Below are 23,917 nucleotides of genomic sequence, written 5' to 3' on the forward strand. Positions count from 1 at the left end.
AAGCAGAGACGGTTCCTATTTGGCCCAAGGTTTAAACTCAGGCGCTTCCTTACGTCAACAAGAAGCCATGGAAAGAGATGATAGAAGAAACCAGCTGAGTCACATAGCGTGTAAAGCCGCAATTTATTTCTTGTGTAAGATAATTTGGAAGTCAGTGTTAACTTTAAAAAATAAAATATTGCCAATAAATGGATCTCGTTTCTCAAATCTTGTAGCAGAACAAAACATTTGGGATATGAAATCTGCAAATGAATATCTGTGGAAAGAACCAACTGAAAGGAACAGCCACCAAATTTGTGGCAATATTTATATTCCCTTCTCTCTTCTTGGTCTTCTCTATTTGGAATATAGCTAAATATAAATGTAAAGGTTCCCCTCGCACACATGTGCTAGTCGTTCCCGACTCTAGGGGGCGGTGCTCATCTCTATTTCAAAGCCAAAGAGCCAGCGCTGTCTGAAGACATCTCTGTGGTTGTATGGCCAGCATGACTAAATGCCAAAGGCACATCGAACGCTGTTGCCTTCCCACCAAAGGTGGTTCCTATTTTTCTACTTGCACTTTTATGTGCTTTCGAACTGCTAGGTTGGCAGAAGCTGGGACAAATCATAGGAGCTCACTCCGTTATGCGACGTTTAGGGATTTGAAGTGCCGACCTTTCTGATCGACAAGCTCAGCATCTTAGCCACTGAGCCACAGTGTCCCTTACAGCTAAATATACAAAACTATATATTTAAATGTAGCCTATAAATACACAGACATACTTAAACTCATGCACACCTGCAAATGCACGCAGGCGGCCATTCAGCAGGAATGTGCACAAGCCACATATATTTCATTAAATTATATTCCCCATGAAAAGTAATTAACAGGAACAATGACAAATAATAAATCTTATTTTGAGCACATTTTAAACCCTGCAATTTGAGAAAACAGATGCTCGTCTCCCAACACTAAGAATAATTGTGGTTTAGTCCTAATAACTTTGGTAAAAACACATTGGCAACATTGGCAAAAAGGTTTGGGTGAGCATAGAACGAATCGTTCTGTGCTCACCCCCAAACCCTTTTGCCAATGTTTTAATTTGATAGGTCTGTTCACTGCCACATTTGCAGAATTCCCACTGCCACATTTGCAAAATTAAACATAAACGCCTCCACCATCACTGTGACAGTTCATCCCAAGGCCCACAAGAATGTGAATTGATATTTTTTGAGACTTATCTCATCAACTCAAGCACTGCCTATTATAATAGGTCAACGTTTTTCTAAGGGTCTTGGACAACGGTCTAACCAACTAAGGGACAGAGAATGCCAAAGAAGGGACAGAATACACCAACCTGTATCTTTTCCTCATGGTTGTTATCCTGTTCAAAGGTAAATGATCCAATGGAGCATTTCCACATCTAGAAATGAAACAGTATAAGTGTCAGGATTCCAAGTAACACCCCTAACGAAAGAAGATTGAGGTTCCTCAAAGTTCCATTTGATTAGAGATGTCATATTGGCACATCTGGGAAAACCCAAATCTGAAAGCTTCCAGGTTTTCCCCACCCAAACAAAAGTTCAAGTCCCTGCCCAGCACCCACATGTCCATCCCATGGTCCAATCAGGCATCATCCTGACTAGAGATACCTCCCGGTCATACCCCTCCAGGTGCAGGACAAAATGTCATTGACTCTCTGAGAAAACCCTTTTGCCAATGCATTAAATGTGGCAGGTCTGAAGGCCCAATGCAGAAGTTGTGAATGCTTCCACACTGGGAGTTTTTAATAAGAGATTGGACAACCATTTGTCTGAAATGGTATAGGATTTCCTGTCTAAGCAGGGGTTGGACTTAAAGACTCAAAGCACCTGAGGGCAAGATAAGAAATAATGGATGGAAACTTATCAAAGTGAGAGCCAACCTAGAACTGAGAAATAAACCAACTAATAGTGTCCTCTTAAAGGAAGTTTTGTTGCTCTCTCTAGGCTGATCCAGAAGTCATTTTGTTGTAGCTTTATGTAATCACTGGATGGAAGGATACTAGCCAAAGTCTCTACGCCCTGCTTAGAGAGGAAACCCTATACCATTTCAGACAAATGGTTATCCAATCTCTTCTTAAAAACCTCCAGTGTGGAAGCATTCACAACCTCTGGAGGCTCCACTGATTAATTGTTCTCACTGTCAGGAAATTTCTCCTTAGTTCTAAGTTGTTTGTCTCCTTGATTAGTTTCCATCCGTTGTCCTGCCTTCAGGTGCTTTCTTGTCCTGCCTTCAGGTGCTTTGAAGAACAGTTTGACCCCCTCTTCTTTATGACAGCTCCTTAGATATTGGAAGACTGCTATCATGTCACCTCAAGTCAGTGGTGGGTTTCAAAAATTTTTAGAACCTCTTCTGTAGGTGTGGCCTGCTTTGTGGGAGTGGCCTGCCGCCCATGTGACTGGGTGGCTGTGGCCAACTTGTAAAATGTGGTGAAACTCACTTAACAACGCTCTTGCTTAGCAACCAAAATGTTGGCTCAGAAACTCTGGCATTTGAAGCACACAAATCTTAAAGCTGTCCAGTTACAAGACCCCTAACTCTTTAGAAAAAAGCAAGGGGTCTTCATACTTGAGAGCTTTAAGACTTGTGGACTTCAACCCCCAGAATTCCTCCTCCAGTCATGTTGGCTCAGGAACTCTGGCATTGAAGTGTGCAAGTCTTAAAGCTGTCCAGTTACAAGACCCTTGCACCCCTAACCCTTTAGAAAAAAACCCCAAGGTGTGTTCAAACTTGACAGCTTTAAGACTTGTGGACTTCAACTCCCAGAATTCCTCCTCTCGCTCTTCATCTTGATGATGTGCGGACGGGCTGGGGGAGGGAGCTGGAAACGGTTCTAAATGGCACTGTAGATTTTTGGAACCTCTTCTATAGAAGAGGTTAGAACTGGCAGGAACCCACCCCTGCCCCAAAGTCCTTCTTTTCATTAAACTAGATATATCCATTTCTAGCAACCATTATTTTTATGTTTTAGCCTCTGGTTCCCTAATCATCTTTGTTAGAACTTCTAGTCCAATCTACCATTCAGGCAAGAAACCTTATATCATTTCAGACAAATAGTTCTCCAGTCTCTTCTTAAAAACCTTCTGTATTGGAGCATCTATAACTTCTGTAGACAAGTCGTTCCACTGATTATTAACTGTCAGGTAGAGATTTTTTTCTCTCCATTTGATGTAGGATTCCATGGTTATATGGATAAATCCACGTACTTACCAAACCAAAAGAATAATAATAAAAAGAACACCTAAGAACAAAAATTTAAAAAAGGCAACTGTTCTGACCATGGGAGTCCCAATCTCTAGTAGCACCCCAAACATATTAGGCTTGTTAAGAAAGCTCCCCGTTGGGAGAGTGAGTACATTCAGCGAAGCGTTGTGAGAGTTGTGTTGGAGAACACACAAACCAGCCATACAGAGACACTGCAGTTTAAATAGGCTTTTACTTTTGTGGAAATAGAGGTATCAGAGTCCATCAAATAGTCCAAGTCATACACGGATAAGTCAGTCAGTCATCAATGTCTTTCAGTTAAGGGATAATCCAAATAACATAGTTCAATATCTTATAATCAGTTCAGTATTCAAAGTTTGCTAACAGTTGCAAAACTTACAATAGCTCACGGCACTTTCTAACAGCCAGCTTCCAAAAACACTCAGATCAGATCAGCCCAGCATCCAACGAAACAGAGAAAGCTAACAGTCGTTCTGGCTCTCTCTTATGGCCGATTGAGGAAAACAGGAACCAATCACATTTTACAGTATGATTTAAAGAAACGGGTGCAAACATTGTTATATGATTTATATATTGCCAACCCAACCGTTAGATTATATTCCTAACAAGGCTAATTCGAGATCATAAAATAAAGTGCAATTTCAATTACATAAGCTCTTCTTTGGACAAAATGGTAAACAAAGCAAACTAAGGAGAGACCAAAACAGCTGATGTCCAAACCATGTGGTCCACGTTTAGTGACAGCTTAAGATGGTTAAAAGAATCCCAAGTATTTATTTTAGACCAAAAAACGTTAAACCATAAGCCACAGGCCCAAGACAAGCTTCATTATTGCCATGCGATGGGATTTTAATAAAGAAAGTATTTAAAGAAACCCAAAGTATTATCAAAATTGGAAAAATGAAGATATTCTCAAGAACTGCTCATGTGCCTAAAATTAGCTGGGTGATTAATTATTTGTGTTCTTTCCCCTTGTAAATAAAAAAAATGTGGTGTGTTATGAAACAGAAATAAAGCCACATTTCCATTCCGAACTTAGGTCTCAGAAATAATAATTTGAATAATAATATAGTAGGATGACACAATGGATCACATTCCTTGGTCAATCTGATGATTAAATTCTGGTAAACACAACCAAGGAAAGGATGTGAGCTACTGACTCATAAGTTTCAAAAAAACACAAGATGCAGATTTATGGATATTATTAATAAAAACAAGCACCACTTTCTCAAAATTGCTAGTTTGCAATTGGGATCATTCTTTTCTGACAGTTATAGCAGTTATTCACCACAGCACTTGAAAACAGAACAAGAAGCAATGGATGAGAACTAATCAAGGAGAGAAGCAACCTAGAACTAAGGAGAAATTTCCTGATAGTTAGAACCATTAATCAGTGGAACAACTTGCCTCCAGAAGTTGTGAATGCTCCAACACTGGAAGTTTTTAAGAAGAGATTGGACAATGGTTTGTCTATAATGGCATAGGGTTTCCTGTCTGGGCAGGGGGGTTGGACTAGAATACGTCTAGTCCCTTCCAACTCTCTTATTCAGCCATTCGTTTTTCTAGGTGAAAGTAAAAAAACTGAACATGAGACCCGATAGAGTAGATGTGAAGAAAGAACGAGTCACTTAAGACTGAACAGAATAGGGAGATGGGCTGTACAAATTTACAAATGTATATTTGAAGAACTGAAATTACACATCAATCACCAGTTTTACTTTATCATAGGCTGCATAATTAGCACACATGGGCCAGTAGCTAGCTTCTTACCTAAAAGAAGGTCTGAACATCACATGCTAACAAGACGAAGAAGAAGAAGAAGAAGAAGAAGAAGGAGGAGGAGGAGGAGGAGGAGGAGGAGGAGGAGGAGGAGGAGGAGGAGGAGGAGGAGAAGAAGAAGAAGAAGAAGAAGAAGAAGAAGAAGAAGAAGAAGAAGAAGAAGAAGAAGAAGAAGAAGAAGAAGAAGAAGAAGAAGAAGAAGAAGAAGAAGTCAGCTCTTCTAATATTGTATTCACCATAGTGGAGATCCAGGCTAAAGATTGGATGAAGGTGGAAGGTGAAACCCATGAAATAACTTGGGAAGGGGAATATTCTAAAACAACGTTATCAAAGCTGAATGAATGAATGAATGAGTGAACGAACTTCCTAACAACGAGGGCAATTAAACAGTGGAACAGCTTGCCATGGTTGCTTCATCACTCAATGTTATTAAGAAGAGATTGGACAACTATTTGTTGGAGGCTGGATAGTCACTTATCTGAAATGCTATAGGGTCTCCTGTTTGAGGAGTGGGATGGACTAGAACCATGATGGCAAACCAATGGCCTGCGTGCCACAAGTGGCACGCGGAGCTCTCTCTGCGGGCACCCGAGCCGTCACCCCAGCCAGCTCCACCGTGGATGCACGCGCACCTCCAACCGGCCAGCTGATTTTCGGGTGTCTGCCATGCATGCACGGGGGGTGGGGTGCATGTGGGAGACACAGGGGCATACAGGAGCATGGGGGGGCTATGGCGCCCCATTTTTTGTTCTATGAGGCTTCAGGGAGGCCTGCTAGGTCCAAAATGGGCCATAAGGAGGTCGCGCGTGCATGTTAGGAGGGTGGGGCATGTGGGGGGTTGCCATGTGCGCATTGCATTATCGGTGTGGGCACGTACACATGTGCGCTGTCACGCATGCACATTCACCTTCGGCACACAACGACAAAAAGGTCTAGTCACCGGACTAGAAGGTCCCTTCCAGCTCTATTCTGAATGAATGAATGAATGAATGAATGAATGAATGAATGAATGAATGAATGAATACCAGTGTAGTGCAGTGGGTATTAAGCTATTGGGCTAGGAGGGAGATTATAGTCTTCCCTGAAGGATGAAAGCAGGAATAGCATACCTCATTCTGCATATGAAGGAACGCCTGGATCCCATGCACATTCTCATTGAAGACTGTTGACCTTCCTTCTTTACTGTGCCAGTTTTCAAATCCAAAATCCTCCCTGCGCCGTGGGAAGGGAAAGGGGAAACAAGAACAAAGAGGAGAAGAAGATGGGTTACCAAGGAGGCAATTTGACATAGAGACCCACAGCTTAAATTCAAATCATTTTACAGTATTAGGAGAACAATATCTCATAAGTGTGTTATAGTCCCGTACTATACTGGCAGCAAAGAGGAAAGAGAAAGCAGAGTGGGCCAATCAAGCAGTTACAGCATCTTCATTAAGCCTGTGGTTCACACCTTTCACATTCACTAGTTTCCTGCACATCTGAACTCTCACTGAAATATTCCAACAGTGTCTTGTTCTACAGTGGCCTGGCTATAGCTGCACACCCATTAGAAGCTCAGCAGTTGAATCTGGCATAAAAATGTTATGAATGCAGTGGAAAGTACAAGTAAAGGTTCCCCTTGCACATATGTGCTAGTCATTCCTGTTTCAAAGCTGAAGAGCCAGCACTGTTCAAATATGTTTCTGGGGCCGGCATGACTAAATGCCAAAGGCGCATGGAACACTGTTTCCTTCCCACCAAAGATGGACCCTTATTTTCTACTTGCATTTTTTACATGCTTTCGAACGACTAGGTTGGCAGAAGCTGGGACAAGTAACAGGAGCTCACTCCGTTACGCGGCATTAGGGATTCGAACTGCCGAACTTTCTGATCAGCAAGCTCAGTGTCTTAGCCTCTGAGCCACCATTTCCCCTATAACATTTGGGGTATCTCTAATGCTTCCATCTTCCACCATTGCGAAGGTTAAAAGGTTTTTTAAAAACCTCAACATTCTGTGTTGCTTTGGATGAAAAACCAGAATTGATGTCTATGTGGTCATATGACCCAGCATGTCTAAGTGTCGAAGGCACATGGAACACTGTCACCTTCCCACCAAAGGTGGTTCCCATTTTTCTACTTGCATTACATGCTTTCGAACTGCTAGGTTGCTAGAAGCTGGGAGAAGTAACGGGAGCTCCCTCCTTTATGTGGTGCTAGGGATTCGAACCGCTGAACTGCAGACCTTTCTGATCGACAAGCTCAGCATCTTAACCGCTGAGCCACCACGTCCCGTGGTGTGAATGCATTGCACAAATTCTAAGCAGAACTCAAGAGTTTCGCTACTGAGATTCCTAGGACAATGATACCAATTTTTCTAGTAGCCTTAAATTAAACCGACGTCAATTTCTACGCAATCATAATGATGTTTTGGTTTATTTATTAGAAGAAATAATCTGTCTCATTTTTCAAACCTCTTTGAAAGCAGGGGCCAACCAGATCTTAACAAATTCTAATTCCTAACAGCCATAATGAAAAGAGTGGGTTAGGTTTGCAGAATTAGAATGCCATATTTTGCCAACCTTTGATTTAAACCAATATATCAGCCCCAGAGGCTCAAATAATTGTACCGCGGCAAGTAAAACCACAGTTAAAGCCATAGAAGCCAAGAAGATTGATTGGAATGGAAGGATTTACAATCTCTCGCAGCCATAAAATATACCGTGTATAGGAGAAACAAAGCATCCAATGAAAGCAAGCATATATTCCGAGAATTTGGACCCTGCCTGCAACAAGACAATGAATTGCAAACCTCGGCCATCCATCATCTAGTAAAGAAGGAAAAATCCCCATGCTTGATGCTCACAGTTAGGTCACATACTGGAAAACGTATGTGATTCTTCCTTCCTTCGCTCCCAGTGCTGAGACAGTTATGAAAATCATAATTTGTTCCATGTGATGCTTTTTCTGGCTTGGGACACCTTAATGAAGCAAACTGACCACACTCGTATTTTTGACTCCTTACATCTTCACTTAGGAATGCTGTCAGAGATGCTTGAAAGATGACCAGCAGACGCCAGCTCTTCTCCTGAATCACACACTGTGCAATCGCAATGACCTTCTTTTCAGAAATGGCTCAAAAAGTGGGGAAATGAACGGATGACCTAACCTCCAATCATTTCAGGGGTACCCATTGCTGCGTTCGTCATATGCAAAATCCAGCATACAGCAAAGCAAAGGAATAATCAATCAAGCCAACAGACAATTGGAAGTCAAGATTAAGCAACGCATCCGTAGTTTAAAGGAAAGTATGTCTTTCCCATATTTGTTTTTCCAGTAATTGTTCATTTCTCCCCAAGTTTTCACCATACCACAATCTGGCTTATTCAAAACAAAGAAATTAAGAAAACAAGTCCATAATTTGAACTTTGTCACCTCCACAGTTTATTGCTTCCTGTGACAAAAAAAAAGGCTTTCTTCATCATTGCCCCATCACTTTACCCACAAAATGATGAAACCAGGATCAAAGTTCACTGCCCATTTTTTTTCATCCTCTTTCCCCAGTGATGGGATTAAAGTTTTTTTTTACTAGTGATTCTGTGGGTGTGGCTTGGTGGGCGTGGTTTGGTGGGCATGGCAGGGGAAGGATACTGCAAAATCTTCATTCCCTCCTCACTCCTGCGGAAGGTTACTGTAAAATCCCCATTTCCTCCCGATCAGCTGGGACTTGGGAGGCAGAGAATAGATGGGGGCAGGGCAGAGGTGGGTTCCTACCAGTTCGCACCTATTTGGTAGAACCGGTTCGTCAAATCTTCCAAACCGGTTAGAAAAGGTTCCACCAGTGGACCCAGAAAGCAGGCCACACTACAGAAGAGGTTCCAAAAAAATTTGAAAGCCACCACTGGTCCTTGGATATGATTATTCTACACTATCATGCTCCTATTTATAAAACTCAGTGCCTCTGTGAAAGGTAAGGATGACTACTGCGTTTGTGGTCCAATCAGAACATTGCGTGTGTTGAAGTTGTTTTAACGCAAACCAAAGGTGCCTTTTAAAAAACAAGTTTACATCATATTCTTATGCATGCCAGTGCTGTGTGTCAGGTAATTTAAGGTGGTTCTGACAAGTGTCGTCGGCATCTTCATATCCGGTCACATGGGCGGCAAGCCACTCCCATCCGGTCACATGGGCGGCAAGCCACTCCCATCCGGTCACATGGGCGGCATGCCACTCCCACAAAGGAGGCCACACCCACAGAGTAGGTTCGAACAATTTTTGAAACCCACCACTGGGGCAGGGCCAGCCAGAAGTGATATTTGCCAGTTCTCTGAACTACTCAAAATTTCTGCTACTAGTTCGCCAGAACTGGTCAGAACTGACTGAATACCACCTCTGTCTCTCCCACTCTTTTGCGATTCCCAGTAAAGCAGTTGGTTCTATCTCCTAATTCAAAACTGCTCTTTTCTTTCTTTCTTGGATCCTCAGATTCTTTAGTACAGGTATTCCTAGACTTACTAACACAACTGAGCTCGAAATTTATGCTGCTAAGTGAGAAATTTATTAATTGAGTTTTGACCCACTTTGCAACTTTTCTTGCCACGTTGAACCAAAATCCTGTACAAGAACACATACTTCATCTTCAGAAAATCCCAAGCATTTTCTGGGGCTCATCATCTTCTTTGAACAACTTCATAATCCCTTGCAGGGCGAAGTATGACCAACCGAATGGAGCTAGCAGAACGTTTACTGGCCAGATGCCCTTCCTGTCGCCAATGCGGAGTTTCGTTCGGCAGATATATTCTCATTGTCCTCAGAGAGAGAAATATCTGCCTCTACCCGGGATTGAACTAGAAGTTGATTGGCTAGAAATCAACTGCCCATGTTGTCCAAATTAAGTTAAAAGGACTAATACACCAGCAGGACAATAGTTTGGTAAAAAGCAAATGCATAAATCTGGTAGGGACAACTGGATGAAGTACTCCAGAAATAGGTTGCACAAATATCTCCCTTCAGAAGAAAAAAAAAGGAACAATTTTACCTAGGTTTTCCAAAATTTTGCAACAGATACTCAGCCCTGCTTCACATAAACCCGTGTGTTATGTATTGAATGCATATAGTTGTGTTAACTCTGCTAAAGTGAAACTAACCTTTAGATGACCCTAACTGTTAACTCTGCTAAAATGAAACTAACCTTTAGATAACCCTAACTGTTAACTCTGCTAAAGTGAAACTAACCTTTAGATGACCCTAACTGTTAACTCTGCTAAAGTGAAACTAACCTTTAGATGACCCTAACTGTTAACTGTGCTAAAGTGAAACTAACCTTTAGATGACCCCAACTGTTTTGGAGGGAAATTTAGAACATTTATATTTGTGCGGGCTTTTTCTAGTTCTACGATTGGTTAAGGCCCTGTGGACCTAGAGTATAAATCACAGGCATTTGCCTGTAGTTCCTCAGTTCCATTTTTGAGTCAATAAAACCTATTGCAGCTACGTTGATCTGGTCCTTGCCTACTGTAGCCCACTCCACAATACCATGCATTTTGTTTCAAATAATGAACCATCCAACCTGACTTCACATTCTCTGCCATCCAGGCTCTTATGCGACATGTTCCACAAACTATAACAAAAGCATCCCAACCCTACAGCAATGTGTGAATGCACTTCAGGGCAAGTCTACCTCTCAAGCTATGATCCATGCCCTTTTTTAATTGCATCTTTTTTAGGTTGCTCAACAGAGTTGAGCAGCTACAGAAGACTTGCACAAACATTGCCATAGCTTCACTAAGACAGAGGTAAACCTTGATATCCTTAAATGCTCCTGTGCACTCGTTCTTATGCTCCCTGCTGTTGCCTTATACAAGAGAAATTCAGTTTGACTTGGATAAGATAATCACAACAATCCCCTTCTCCCCCTCCCAAAAAAAAAAGATTCTACTCCAAGAAAAATATTCCACAGGCTATTTGGGAAAAACAACAGAAAACGGGAATTAAAAAAACAAAAAACACCGGAAGAATCTTGGTAAACTCTAAACTGTTCCTCCTTCGTTTTAATATAGAGAGACAATCAACTTGCAAGTTAATAGTACAGAAATGCAAATGACGAAGACGCTAATCAAAAACATAAGCAATTAAAACTATGCTGTTTTAATCACAATGAATTGGAATGTGGTTCCAAATTCTCTGGAAACAAGGCTTACTAATCCCCTTCCCTTTTGAGTTGTGAGCCTGTTTTGGTGACTAATATTTTAGTAACCTTCAAAAACAACTTGCTGTTAGGGTTCCATAAAAGCATGGCAGAGAGAGAGAGAGAGGCCATCAACCACAAATGATGATCAAGGTTTTCTCCAATTATCAAACTAATGTTGTTCCTGAAAGTTTTCCTCTCCCCACCCGCATTAATGAGGTTGTTTTTTTTCTCAGGCTGCTTGAAAATTACTTCAGAATTTCTTGGGACAATGCTTTCTAGTTGGCTTTGTAATTGTGAGTTGATGCTGGCAGTGTAGTTGCTGTTTTGTCTTGTTACCCAACGCTGGCTCTATCACTCTCCAATCCTCATGATTATCCAGACTTCAAATTTGGGAAAGTCTCACTAGAGAAGTTATTGGAAGAACTTCTCCTCTCCTCTCCTATCCTCCGCGAGCTGCACTGGCTGCCTATTGGTCTCCGGATACGCTTCAAGGCGCTAGTCGTCACTTATAAAGCCCTTCATGGTATTGGACCTGGGTACTTGAGAGACCGCCTGCTGCCAATTACCTCCACTAGACCGATTAGATCCCACAGATTAGGCCTCCTCCGAATTCCATCCGCCGGCCAGTGTCGACTGGCGACTACCCGGAGGAGAGCCTTCTCTGTGGCTGCTCCGACCCTCTGGAACGAACTCCCCGTGGAGATTCGTACCCTCACCACCCTCCAGGCCTTCCGCATAGCCCTTAAAACCTGGCTGTTCCGACAGGCCTGGGGCTAAAGATCCACTGCCCCTATCTCGAATGGTATGATTGTTGTGCTTTTTAACTATGTATAGTTTTGTGTTCTTGTTAAACTGTTTGTATCTCCCCTTCCCTTTTGAGTTGTGAGCCGCCCTGAGTCCCCTTAGGGAAAAGGGTGGCATATAAATGAAATAAAACTCAAACTCAAACTCCTTTCCCCACTGGAGAACTCAACAATCAAGTAAACAATACCCCAATCAAGAAACTGCCAAAGGACTTAACAGAAAACAACCCAACCAAAGAATCTCTAAGACCATCCAGACCAGTGGTGGGTTTCAAAAATTGTTCGAACCTACTCTGTGGGTGTGGCCTCCTTTGTGGGAGTGGCTTGTCGCCCATGTGACCGGATGGGAGTGGCTTGCCGCCCATGTGACCGGATATGAAGATGCCGACGACACTTGTCAGAACCACCTTAAATTACCTCACACACAGCACTGGCATGCATAAGAATATGATGTAAACTTGTTTTTTAAAAGGCATCTTTGGTTTGCGTTAAAACAACTTCAACACACGCAATGTTCTGATTGCACCACAAACGCAGTAGTCATCCTTACCTTTCACAGAGGCACTGAGTTTTATAAATATGAGCATGATACTGTAGAATAATCATATCCAAGGACCAGTGGTGGGTTTCAAAAAATTTGGAACCTCTTCTATAGGTGTGGCCTGCTTTTCGAGTCCATTGGTGGAACCTCTCCTAACCGGTTCGGTAGATTGACGAACCAGTTCTACCGAATAGGTGCGAACTGGTAGGAACCCAACTCTGATCCAGACCCACACCGAAAGGGCAAGACACTAGAACTGTGATGGCGAACCTATGGCACGCATGCCAGAGGTGGTACTCAGCGCCCTCTCTGTGGGCACCTGCACCATCACCAGCTGCTCTTCTGGTTTATGGCGTGCATGTGGCCATATTTCAAGCTGTTTTCTGGGTCATTTTCCAGACCATTTTCCAGCTGTTTTGGGGGTCAAAAGCAGCTCAAAAAAGGCCTGAAAATTGCCTGAAAAACAGCCTGGAAAATGGCCTGTTTTTTGGCTGTGTTGGGGCCATTTTCAAGTCAATTTCCTGGCCATTTTCTGGGTCAAAAATGGCTAGAAAAAAGGCCTGAAAATTTCCTTTAAAAATGGTCCAAGAAATGGCCTATTTTTTGGTTGTTTTCTGGATTGTTTTTCAGGGAATTTTCAGGCTGTTTTTTGAGTTGTTTTTTGGCCCAAAAGCAAGCTTGAAAATGGCCCAAAAAACAGCCTGAAAACATTCCCAAAACCAGTCCCAAAAGCGGCCAAAAATCAGGCATGCACATGCCAGCCACCTGGTCTTCAGGTATCCGGTGCTCCGGCACAAAAACCAGCTGGAAAATGGCCCCCAAAACAGTCTGAAAACAATCCCAAAAGCAGTCCCAAAAGCAGCCAAAAACCAGACATGCGCACGTCAGCCAACTGGTCTTCAGGTTTCCGGTGCTCCGGCACGCACACATGCATACACATGGACACACATTCTGGTTTGGGCACTCGGTGCCAAAAAGGTTCGCCATCCCTGCATCAGAATATAAACTGAGAGAAACCCCATTCTTTACTACCATCTTTTCCCCCATATAAGACCGGGTCTTATGTGAATGTTTGCTCCAAAAGACGCATTATGGCTTATTTTCCAGTTAGGTCTTATTTTGGGGAAAATACGGTACTAAAGGCCTCCGTCTATTGATGATCTTAACTGGGGTTTATTTTGGGGGTAAGGCTTATATTACGAGCATCCTGAAAAAGTCATGCTAAACCTTATTTTCCGGTTGGGTCTTAATTTAGAGAAAACAGGATAGCACTGATGATGTTACCTAGTTTGGGTAATGAGACGTCTGCAAGAAAGCAACGAAGCTCAGAGAGCACTAAAGATTCCTCAAAAGTCCTTTTATCAAGTGCTCCCTTGAGTTGTAATGAACATTTGAGAAGTCAGGACATGTGCAAGTCTTAGACAGAATGACTATCTGCTTATGCTATCTCTCACTGATGCTCCTATGCACACGAGCATTAGAGAAGTCCCTTTGAAGGATCTGAAATCCTTCTTCCCAAGTCTCATGTTATCTGGACTCAGTTGGCATTTTTGACATAAACTGTCAACCAACTCATCACCCACTATCTCTTCGTTGTTCATGTTTGTTCTGTCCTTCCACTCCTTTCCCAGCTTCCCGTAATGGTTCGCATTTAATTTTTTTTTCTTATGGCTCGTCTTCATTTTAGATCACGTTCCGAAGGCAAAAAGGAAGAGAAGAACGGGGGAATTCACTGGCATGACCTGTGACGTTTGCTTTGGAGCAATTCCATTTGGAGTCCCACCCTTAAAGAAAGACGCAATCTGGAATAATTCAAAGGAAGCATAGCAAGGATGATCAGGAGATTAGAAATTAAGACTTTAGAAGAGAGTTGAAAGAATTGAAAATGTTTTGCCTTGAGAAAATAATTCAATTTGGAGGAGTGGGAAAAGAGCAATGTGATACGTTTTGAAGGAAGAAAGTCCAACCTTTCATGTGGAAGAAAGTCAAAACTTGATTTCCATTACATTCATTCCCATCAAAGCTCCCGGTTTGTATGCCCCAACAAACTAAAAGATGGATGCCAGAATCTGAAGCTGGTTTTCACTTAGGAGATGTTAGGGCAAATCTGGCTTCAAAAGTAACAGGAAGCTCCTGCTCCCTGGTTAGTTTCTGGTTTGCTCTACCCAACATTTTCTAGCTTGTTGCCTTCCTGATCGAGTGCATCAAGAGAGATAAATTGCTTATGAATCAAAAGTCAGAATTTCAGCCATTGTGGATGATCCTTGCCTTCAAACACACAATCTTAATGCGTTCTTACCTACTAAGCAAAAATGAATTCTGTTTGAAGCCTAGCAAATTGGGTGGTGCTCTCACCCAGGCTTCCTTAACAAGCCAGAGTCTTGGTCCCGGCAAAACCTCTTTTATTTACATGATTGTGAATTCCTTTCATTCACAGTCAGCAAGGCTTAGCAAACAGTCTTTCCAAGGAATATTTATCAACACGGACCTTATCTTGCTCTGAGAGCTGCCAGATAACTAGTTTCCAAATGCAGGGCAAGGCAAAACTTGGCACAGAGTTTTTTATAGTCACAAACAGAACGTTCCACGGTCAAAATGACTGAAGGAGCGAATTGTTTAGTGCAAAAGCCCACTCCCTGTTTGTTCCTCATTTTATTTCCTATGGGAGGGGCCAATCACCTCCAAGGTGTGGCTTTACTCCTAAGTCGACCCTGCTTTCTTAGTTGTTCTTGTCTTCCGGCAGTTCTGCACATGTGCATACTAGGAACAGGCTCCAGCTGTTCCTCTGCCTCTCCGCTGCCTTCCTCCCACTCTGCCTCCATCGCAGAGCCCTTGTCTGAGCTTTCCTCAACCCCCAGGACTGGCCCATGTTCCTCCCCAACCTCCTCACTGTCTGATTCTGATGCCAGCTCTGCAAGCCGCCGGCGGGCCACAACACACGGAGCCGATAGTACTTTATGTAACAAACCATGGCTTTTTTACCATAAGGAAACTCAGTCATAAAAGCTTTTAGTAGACATCCTTTAAGGGTAAACAGTATACCACCTTATTCCATTTTTTAAAGGGCAAAACAATTTCTCCCTTTCTAACTCTGGGGCTATTTGTTCAAAAGTGACTCAGAGTGTTAAAAGTTCTCGGATCCTCTCTTTGGCCTGATGTCATTTTGCTGCAGCACTCTTTTGCTGATTAATCCATCTTCCATTTGCACATAGACAATCTGACTCCTTCAACATCTGGATTCCCTCTGGGTGTGCAAACTTTGCTTGCTAACAACATTCCTTGCAACCGGCCCATCGAACTAAAGCCGCATACAGCTGCTGAAGCTATCAACATCTGCAGATCTGATGGCTTGTGAAAGGCAGACTGTTTTGGTTTTTTTTGGTTTTTTTTTGCTGGTCTTAATCTCTGCAAACTCCCTACTGTTTTACAAGACTCAGATGCAATTATTACAGTAGACTGATTTCTTTGGAGAACTCATGTCCTTTAATTCAATAGAAAGGCAGTTAATCAAAATAAGCCGATCCCTGCTCTATCACTCTTTCCATTATAATGCAAGCGTATTTCCTGTTATGGTTCCTTACAAAATCACAGTGCAAATGAGAGAATGCAATCGTGCTTTCATGCCAAACAAAATAAGATCCCCTGAATCTGCTTAGTCATGTTTTTCGATTACACAAGAAGAAAAAAGCAGGGATTGTTTCAGCCCCCTGATCATCTGTTTTGCTGAAACTTTAACCTATCAAGTATTTCTCGGAGGAGAAATGCAAAGCCATAAACTTGATTAGGGAAGAGTTCATTCCTCTTCCCCATCCCCCACAAAACCACATTGTTTTCCTTCAAAAAGTTAAGCCAATTGACCAATGTTATATCCCCTAATATGAATTAGAATTCCTTTTCTTTGTCTCAAAACAAGCAATTAAAATGAGCATCCTGCACGTTAAAATGAACGTGACATGGCTGTATCCTTTTTTCCGTGGCTGTTCTGCTTTGCAAGGGCAGAAGAAGTAGACTCTGCAAAGCTGTTAAGCAGATTGTCTTTAGTATAATGCTTTGCCTTTATCTTTTCTGTATGTTGTGTCTTCCTGTTTTTAGATAGATAGATAGATAGATAGATAGATAGATAGATAGATAGATAGATAGATAGATAGATAGATAGATAGATAGCCAGATAGATAGATAGCCAGATAGATAGATAGATAGATAGATAGATAGATAGCCAGATAGATAGATAGCCAGATAGATAGATAGATAGATAGATAGATAGATAGATAGATAGATAGATAGATAGATAGATAGATAGATAGAGAGATAGATAACTAGAATGAGTGAGTGAGTGAGTTAGGTTAGGTTAGGATGGATGGATGGAATAATGGATGGAATAATGGATGGATGGATGGATGGATGGATATAGATAGATAGATAGATAGATAGATAGATAGATAGATAGAGTGAGTGAGTGAGTGAGTGAGTGAGTGAGTGAGTGAGTGAGTTAGGTAGGTAGGTAGGTTAGGTTGGATGGATGGATGGATGGATGGATGGACAGAGAGAGAGAGAGAGAGTTAGGTTAGGTTGGTTGGATGGATAGAGAGAGAGAGATATATATGACAGAGATGGATAGATGGATAGATAGATAGAGTGAGTGAGTGTATGAGTGAGTGAGTGAGGTTAGGTTGGATGGATGGACGGACAGACAGACAGATAGGGTTAGGTTAGGTTAGGATGGATGGATAGATAAACAGACAGACAGACAGACAGACAGATAATAGGTTGGTTGGTTGGTTGGTTGGTTGGTTGGTTGGTTGGTTGGTTGGTTGGTTGGTTGGTTGGTTGGACGGACGGACGGACGGACAGACAGACAGACAATTGTGAGTGGGAAAATTAGACAGGGCCTTCGTAGTGGTGACACCAATTTTATACTTTTAAAAATGTTATTATAACTACTAAATGTTTGAGGGTGCCTAAACAACCTGAAACTTCATGAAGTGTATGTTGACCATGGTTTAGTTCTTATCTGGGTAGGAAAGAAGAAGAATGAGTCTTCTGGACCTTTTGCCAGGTGCTTTTATGGGATTCTTTTAGAAGACCCTGATCCAACATGGGGTGACTAAAGGCCCTGGGACTTCCTTTGTCCTTTGTCTATTCTGCTTAATAATTCTGGGAACTTGTCAGAGTGCACACAGTTTTACTACATGAGACAACCTAGGAGCAATAACAGTAAACAGAGGTTTGTAAGAAATAGTGGTTTTATCTGCAAAAGAATATATACTATACATACATAGGCAGGAGTCAAACAATCAGTAAATTACAGCAGGGAAGAACACACGGCGCGTGCGAGAGAGATGCCCTAACAGGGCCTCTTATTATTATACAGGCTCTTAAAGGGATAACAGCCAAAATCTTTGCTGTCTCATTCCCATCATTTCACCATTGCATCATCAGAGCAGCTGGTCAGCTCTTAAATCACTACCCCGACAGAACTGCAGTCTCAACTTCTGAAGAAGGTTGAGGAACATGTTCAAAGACTCTCAGCTTTCTCTAAGATGGCACTCTTGAAGCACACCTGGATACAATGTCTGCTTGTGGGTCTGATGATTGGGAATACTGGATCTTGTAATCTAAGCGCATTTTAGACTGAGTGGGTTGGGTATCTCACAGGTGTAGGTATGCTGGACTTGTTGTAATCGGGTTTTTCCCCAGGAAATCTTACACCCGAATACAACAAGACCAGCATACCTACACCCATGAATGAATATATATATGCAGGGCTCCGACTCAGAGCAGGGCGCAGAGGGGCTTGTTGGCCACCAGGAGGCACCTGAGCCTTGGACCAGTGGGGAGGAGACAAGGGAGTGTGATCCTGACATCAGCAGTAAGTTGTTCCTGGATGCCCAGCACAGGAGAGCTAATAGGCGTAAGGAACCGTTGTGCAGTTACAGGAGGTAATTGCACTCAGCTGCTGGTAATTAGGCTCCTCTCCAGACTATAAAAGGAATGCTTGTGCACACTCCCCTTTTGCAGAAGTCAACGCATGAACTAATGTTGGAGAACAATACTGTGAGCCTGACAGGCTGGATTGCTGCCGAGGCTTATCTATGTTGGATTGCTGCCAAGGACCTGTCTGTCTGTTAATAAATTCTCATAAAGTATTTTTGGCTTGGAGTGTTTGTTTCAGGGAGGATGAGGACAGGGACACATAGAAGAAGATAAAATTAAGTGCTCTAATCTTTTAAAAGTCTCTTTGATTCCTAAATCTAATAGAGGATTTGATATACTAGAGGAATATCAAACTAGATCAACTCAATTAAATCTCCCCTTGCATGGGGAGAACTAGATTTTGTGGAGTGGAAAAAAAAACATAAAGAAAGGTGGGGGGGGAATTATGGGAACATCTGGGCATCCTGTAGTGCAAGTATCTTTGAAGGCTTCTGTTGACCTTTTATTCTGTGCAAAAGTCTGTTTGCAGTACTGGGAAAGGGCCTTGAGGAAGCCAAATGATTTGCCAGGTTCAAAGTTAAGGCAGCCACATTAGTCTCTCCTGGGAGGGAAAAAAGAGCTTGTTTGCTCTGGTCCTCCCTGCTTCTCCTTCCAAGCTTGCTAACCCATGCAAAGTTAAAGCGAAACAATCCAATGGGAGAGAAAAAAAAAACAAATACCATCCATGAAAAACATTTTAGTAGTTATTAAGATCAGAGAGTCTCAAACTAGCCACAAAAACTGGATGGAACAAAAAAAAAAAAGATTCGATGCCTTTTCCAAAAACCTGTGAAAGCATCGGTGGAAGTTGAGGATTAGAAGGAAAAGGGGGGGGGGGGGGGAAACCAGCAGCTCTTCTGCAGAATGTCATTGCTAAGTATGTGAATCCAAATGTGGTTTTTTTTTTCTTTTTAAGTCTGCAACATAATATTTTAGATGGAGCAGAAGCGAGCAGAGGAAGTCAAAAAGAGTTGAACAAGGAGAGGGCAGGTTAAATAAAGTTAGAATAAGGGTCAGAAAGACAGATACAAAGAGGATGTCAGGAGCATAGAAAAAATGGTCAACTTTAAAAAGAAATGTCAGGAGGAGGGATAGGGAATACACACACACACACACACACACATACAGACACACAGACACACAGACACACAGACACACACATATATGTCCCTCTGTGGGTGAGATGGGTGATTCCATATAGTAAGTAACTTCCCTAGTGACAGACAGACATATCATAGATGGAGAAAGAGAGGGAGGGGGAGAGAGAGAGATTATAAACAGACAGACTATTATAGATGACAGGTGTGTGTGCGATAGAGAGATGAGAGAGAGATAGATAGATAGATAGATAGATAGATAGATAGATAGATAGATAGATAGATGGGTGGGTGGGTGGGTGGGTGGGTGGGTGGGTGGGTGGGTGGGTGGGTGGGTGGGTGGGCGGGCGGGCGGGCAGGCAGGCAGGCAGGCAGGCAGACATATTATACATGACAGATGTAGGTATGTGTGAGAGAGAAAGAGAGAGAGGCAGATATATGATAGAGACAGACAGACAGATATATTATAGATGAGAGAGAGAGAGGCAGACATATAGGTAGGTAGGTAGGTAGGTAGGTAGGTAGGTAGGTAGGTAGGTAGGTAGGTAGGTAAAAAGAAAGAAAGGAAGGAAGGAAGGAAGGAAGGAAAGAAAGAAAGAAAGAAAGAAAGAAAGAAAGAAAGAAAGAAAGAAAGAAAGAAAGAAAGAAAGAGAATAAGAATTTCAGGCATAAAGAGAGAAAGGAGGGGATGCCAGATAGAAAAATATGATGCCAGGGAAACAGAGACAAAAGATAAACAGTACCAAAGGGGAGAACAAAAACAATGTATTATTATCTTTTTTGAGCCCTGGTAAAAATTTCACGCAAAAAATAAAAAAAGCTGCAACAGAAGCTAAGTCCCCTTCAAGGAAAAACAAGAGTACATTTAGGGTCAGCACTCAAAAAGGAAAGGAAGTCAAATCCATAAACAGCAAAGAGAATCTTAAAAAAAAAAATGTGCACGAGAGCCAGAGGCAAAATCTCCCCCCCCCCCCCCAAATCTCTTGCAAACAACTACTGTAGATGGAAATTCAGCAGCCCTGCCAAGGGACAGGGGAAGCCGGGGCCAAAATGAAAGGGAGGCAGTGGCTCAAAGAAAAAGAAAAAAAGACAACAGTAACAAACTAGCTAGGCGGCTCAGTAGCTAAGACGCTGAGCTTGTCGATCAGAAAGGTCAGCAGTTTGGCAGTTCGAATCCCTAGCACTGCATAACGGAGTGCGTTCCCGTTACTTGTCCCAGCTTCTGCCTACCTAGCAGTTCGAAAGCACATAAAAAATGCAAGTAGAAAAATAGGGGCCATCTTTGGTGGGAAGGGAACAGTGTTCCGTGCGTCTTCGGTGTTTAGTTACGCCAGCCACATGACCACCGAGACGTCTTTGGACAGCGCTGGCTCTTTGGCTTTGAAACAGAGACGAGCACCGCACCCTAGAGTCAGGAACAACTAGTACATATGTACGAGGGGAACCTTTACCTGACAAACTACCTAGAGTTGAGCATTGCATCACAAATAATCTTTGCTTCCCTTTGTTCTCACCGACATGCATTTCACCCAAAACCACAGAAGACCTCCAAATGTCCGATTTCTCTTATATGCCAAATAAACTCAAGGACTAAATAGTTTTGTTTTTTTTACGGTCATAACCAAACACAACCTATTTAATGCTGGGAGGCAAAATTGTTGTGTCAGCTCAGCTGGAGATTAAATTTAGATGGTGCAGTGAAAAACCATCAACAACTCAAAAGACACAAAAATAATAGAAGGGAGAGGATAAATCAGAAAAGGAGCTGACACTGCAAATGTTTATTTGAAGAAAACAAGGAGAAACTGAGAGAAATAGGGAAGGGATAGTGGAAGGGGAGATGAAAAATAAGCCCAGATGCAATTATTCTTAATTAACAGATTGGGCTGTGTTGCTGTTATTTTTAATTTTTTTCCTGCACCAATGTGCCCTTTTTTTTCACCCCAATGAACGTATATTGAGTCATGGGTAGTGAGATGGTGACATCTCTCTCTCTCTCTCTCTCTCTCTCTCTCTCTCTCTCTCTCTCTCTCTCTCTCTCTCTCTCTCTCTCTCTGTGTGTGTGTGTGTGTGTGTGTGTGTGTGTGTGTGTGTGTGTGTCTCTCTCTCTCTTCCCCTCTCTCTCTCTCTTCCTCTCTCTCTCTGCCTCTCTCTCCCCCTCCCTCTCTCTCTAAAACTCTGGAACACCTCAAGCAATTTCAACCAAACTTGGTACACAGATGATTTACTCTCTGTGGGGGTAAGATACCCCTAACGCTCCTCGTATGTGTTCTGTTAAGATACAGCCTGTTGTGCCTTAAAAAGACTTCTACTATACTGCCGTAAAATGGCTTCTACTGTTCAGCGCAGTGGAGTTGCCATGATAACTGCTTCACAGTACTCTATAAGGGGGGATGCCTCTGATAAGGGGGAAAATCCAACATTAGAAATTACGTTTGGTCCGGACGTTTTCCCCTTATAAATAAATACTTGAACAACACTGGCTGGGGAATTCTGGGAATTGAAGTCCTCTAGGCTTAAAGTTGTCAAGGTTGGAGACCTCTGTATTAGGGTGTTCCCCCCCTCCCACTCACAAGTGGAGTGAAGCTCTTCAAGAGGCTACTGACCCGTCATGGAGTTTTCAGAGGTACAGAGCTGCTCCCTCAGCTTTTCAACGTCATCCGGGTGAACCTGCTCATAGAGGGTGCTGCCGAACCACTCCGACTGGGGCTGGTTCAGGACGGGCGTAACCGAATCCGAGACGTAGATCACCCGCCCTGTTTCCGCAGCCACCACGAAGAGAAAACCATCAGCCGCCTCTAGGATAAGGTGCTTCAATTCCTTAAGAGAAGGAAGACAAGAATGTCAGAGAGCAAAACCTACGGCTGAAACCCTTCACAGAGAGCGGCCATCTTGTGCTCTAATTATTATTGGACAACACTTTCTGTTTTTTGCTCGCAAACTACTCTCTTTTTGTTTTGGAATATCTTAAAATTGGACAGGTCCCTGTGACTGAGTATTATTCACTGTCTTCTGTCGTACTTCTTGGTTACACTTCTTCAGTAACGTTCTGACTACGTTTTGACATTTGTTTAAGCAATTAGCTGCCAGGCCTGTTGGCTTCCATCCTTTCTCCTCAGTCTTGCTATACCACTTTCGGGCCTTCTGGATAAATAAAACAGCACCCACCACATTTTGGCTGAAAAGAAATGAACTGTCTTACCACTGTTTTCCTTCTCCAAAAGACACGTCCCCATTCTTGCCTCTGAGCTTAAATCACAGAAAACATTTACACAGATCCATCCATTTGTACAATTGAGTGTGTATAGAACACGCTTTGTGCATTGTAAAGTGCTTAGAATACAATTACACTGTATTCCAGACATTATTTCAACAGCCTCAGACCTTCCTGGATATGGTCAAGGACTTTCATTCTTTTTCTCCTGAAGTCTTGAGTTTGACTTCAAGGGAGTTTGACTTCAGGGGAGACATGATATCAGTGTTCCAATATTTGAGGGGCTGCCATAGAGAGGAGGGGGGTCAACCTATTTTCCAAGGCACCTGAAGGCCAGACAAGGAATAACGGATGGAAACTGAACAAGGAGAGATTCAACCTAGAAATAAGGAGGAACTTTCTGACAGTGAGAACAAGCAACCAATGGAACAGAAGTTGCCTTCGGAAGTTGTGGGAGCTTCATCCCTGGAAACTTTCAAGAAGAGATTGGACTGCCATTTGTCATAAATGGTGTAGGGTCTCCTGCTTTAGTGGAGGGTTGGATTAGATTACCTACAAGATCCCTTCCAACTTTGTTAATCTGAGAAAGGACAGGAAACTTTGGATGTGATGTTCAGCAGAAATTTCACCCAGCACACGAATAACCCATTCCACTTTTAATTATCATACTTTCTACCATACCTCCCGTGCACCTTCCAATCACAAGTATTTCTGTGGCAAATTAACTATAATTTGTTCTCCCTTTCCTTAGTTCTCTAAACTTTAGAAAACAAAGATCATTACTTCCCTCACATCATGTTGTCATTTTCCTACAATGCCCAGCCAAAATAAAATATCACATCAGGGTGAAGGCACTTGTTGGTTGCCTACAACACAACAAACCATAAACTACTCAAGACCCTTTTTAGCCTTGCTGGGTGTTATACAGACCACAAACAATTTGTGTGTTGTATGTGTGTGTGCGTGCAACACCAAAAGTTAATTATCCCTACTGATTTTTAGACAACATTTCAAATGTAACGTAACATAATCAAAAGACGGGGTCCCTGAAAAGCATGGATGATATTTCTCAGGGCAGAGATGTCAGCTACATCAAC

The 23,917-nt window shown here is 42.4% G+C and overlaps 1 protein-coding gene across 1 annotated transcript in view; it reads right to left on the bottom strand.

Moving 5' to 3' along the window:
• ARNT2 (aryl hydrocarbon receptor nuclear translocator 2) overlaps positions 1-23,917 on the bottom strand; it is a 129,986-nt gene that overhangs the window by 54,715 nt on the left and 51,354 nt on the right. The window contains exons 5-7 of the mRNA XM_087704276.1: positions 22,213-22,426; positions 6,136-6,238; positions 1,338-1,403 (exon numbers count right to left, since the gene is read on the bottom strand). Coding sequence (XP_087560402.1) covers positions 1,338-1,403; positions 6,136-6,238; positions 22,213-22,426 — 383 coding nt within the window. The remainder of the gene's footprint in view (positions 1-1,337; positions 1,404-6,135; positions 6,239-22,212; positions 22,427-23,917) is intronic.

This window comes from Thamnophis sirtalis, unplaced genomic scaffold, assembly GCF_051295495.1.
Source record: "Thamnophis sirtalis isolate CommonGarterSnake01/CBP01778 unplaced genomic scaffold, rThaSir2_p1.2 scaffold_2, whole genome shotgun sequence".
Lineage (NCBI taxonomy): Eukaryota > Metazoa > Chordata > Lepidosauria > Squamata > Natricidae > Thamnophis > Thamnophis sirtalis.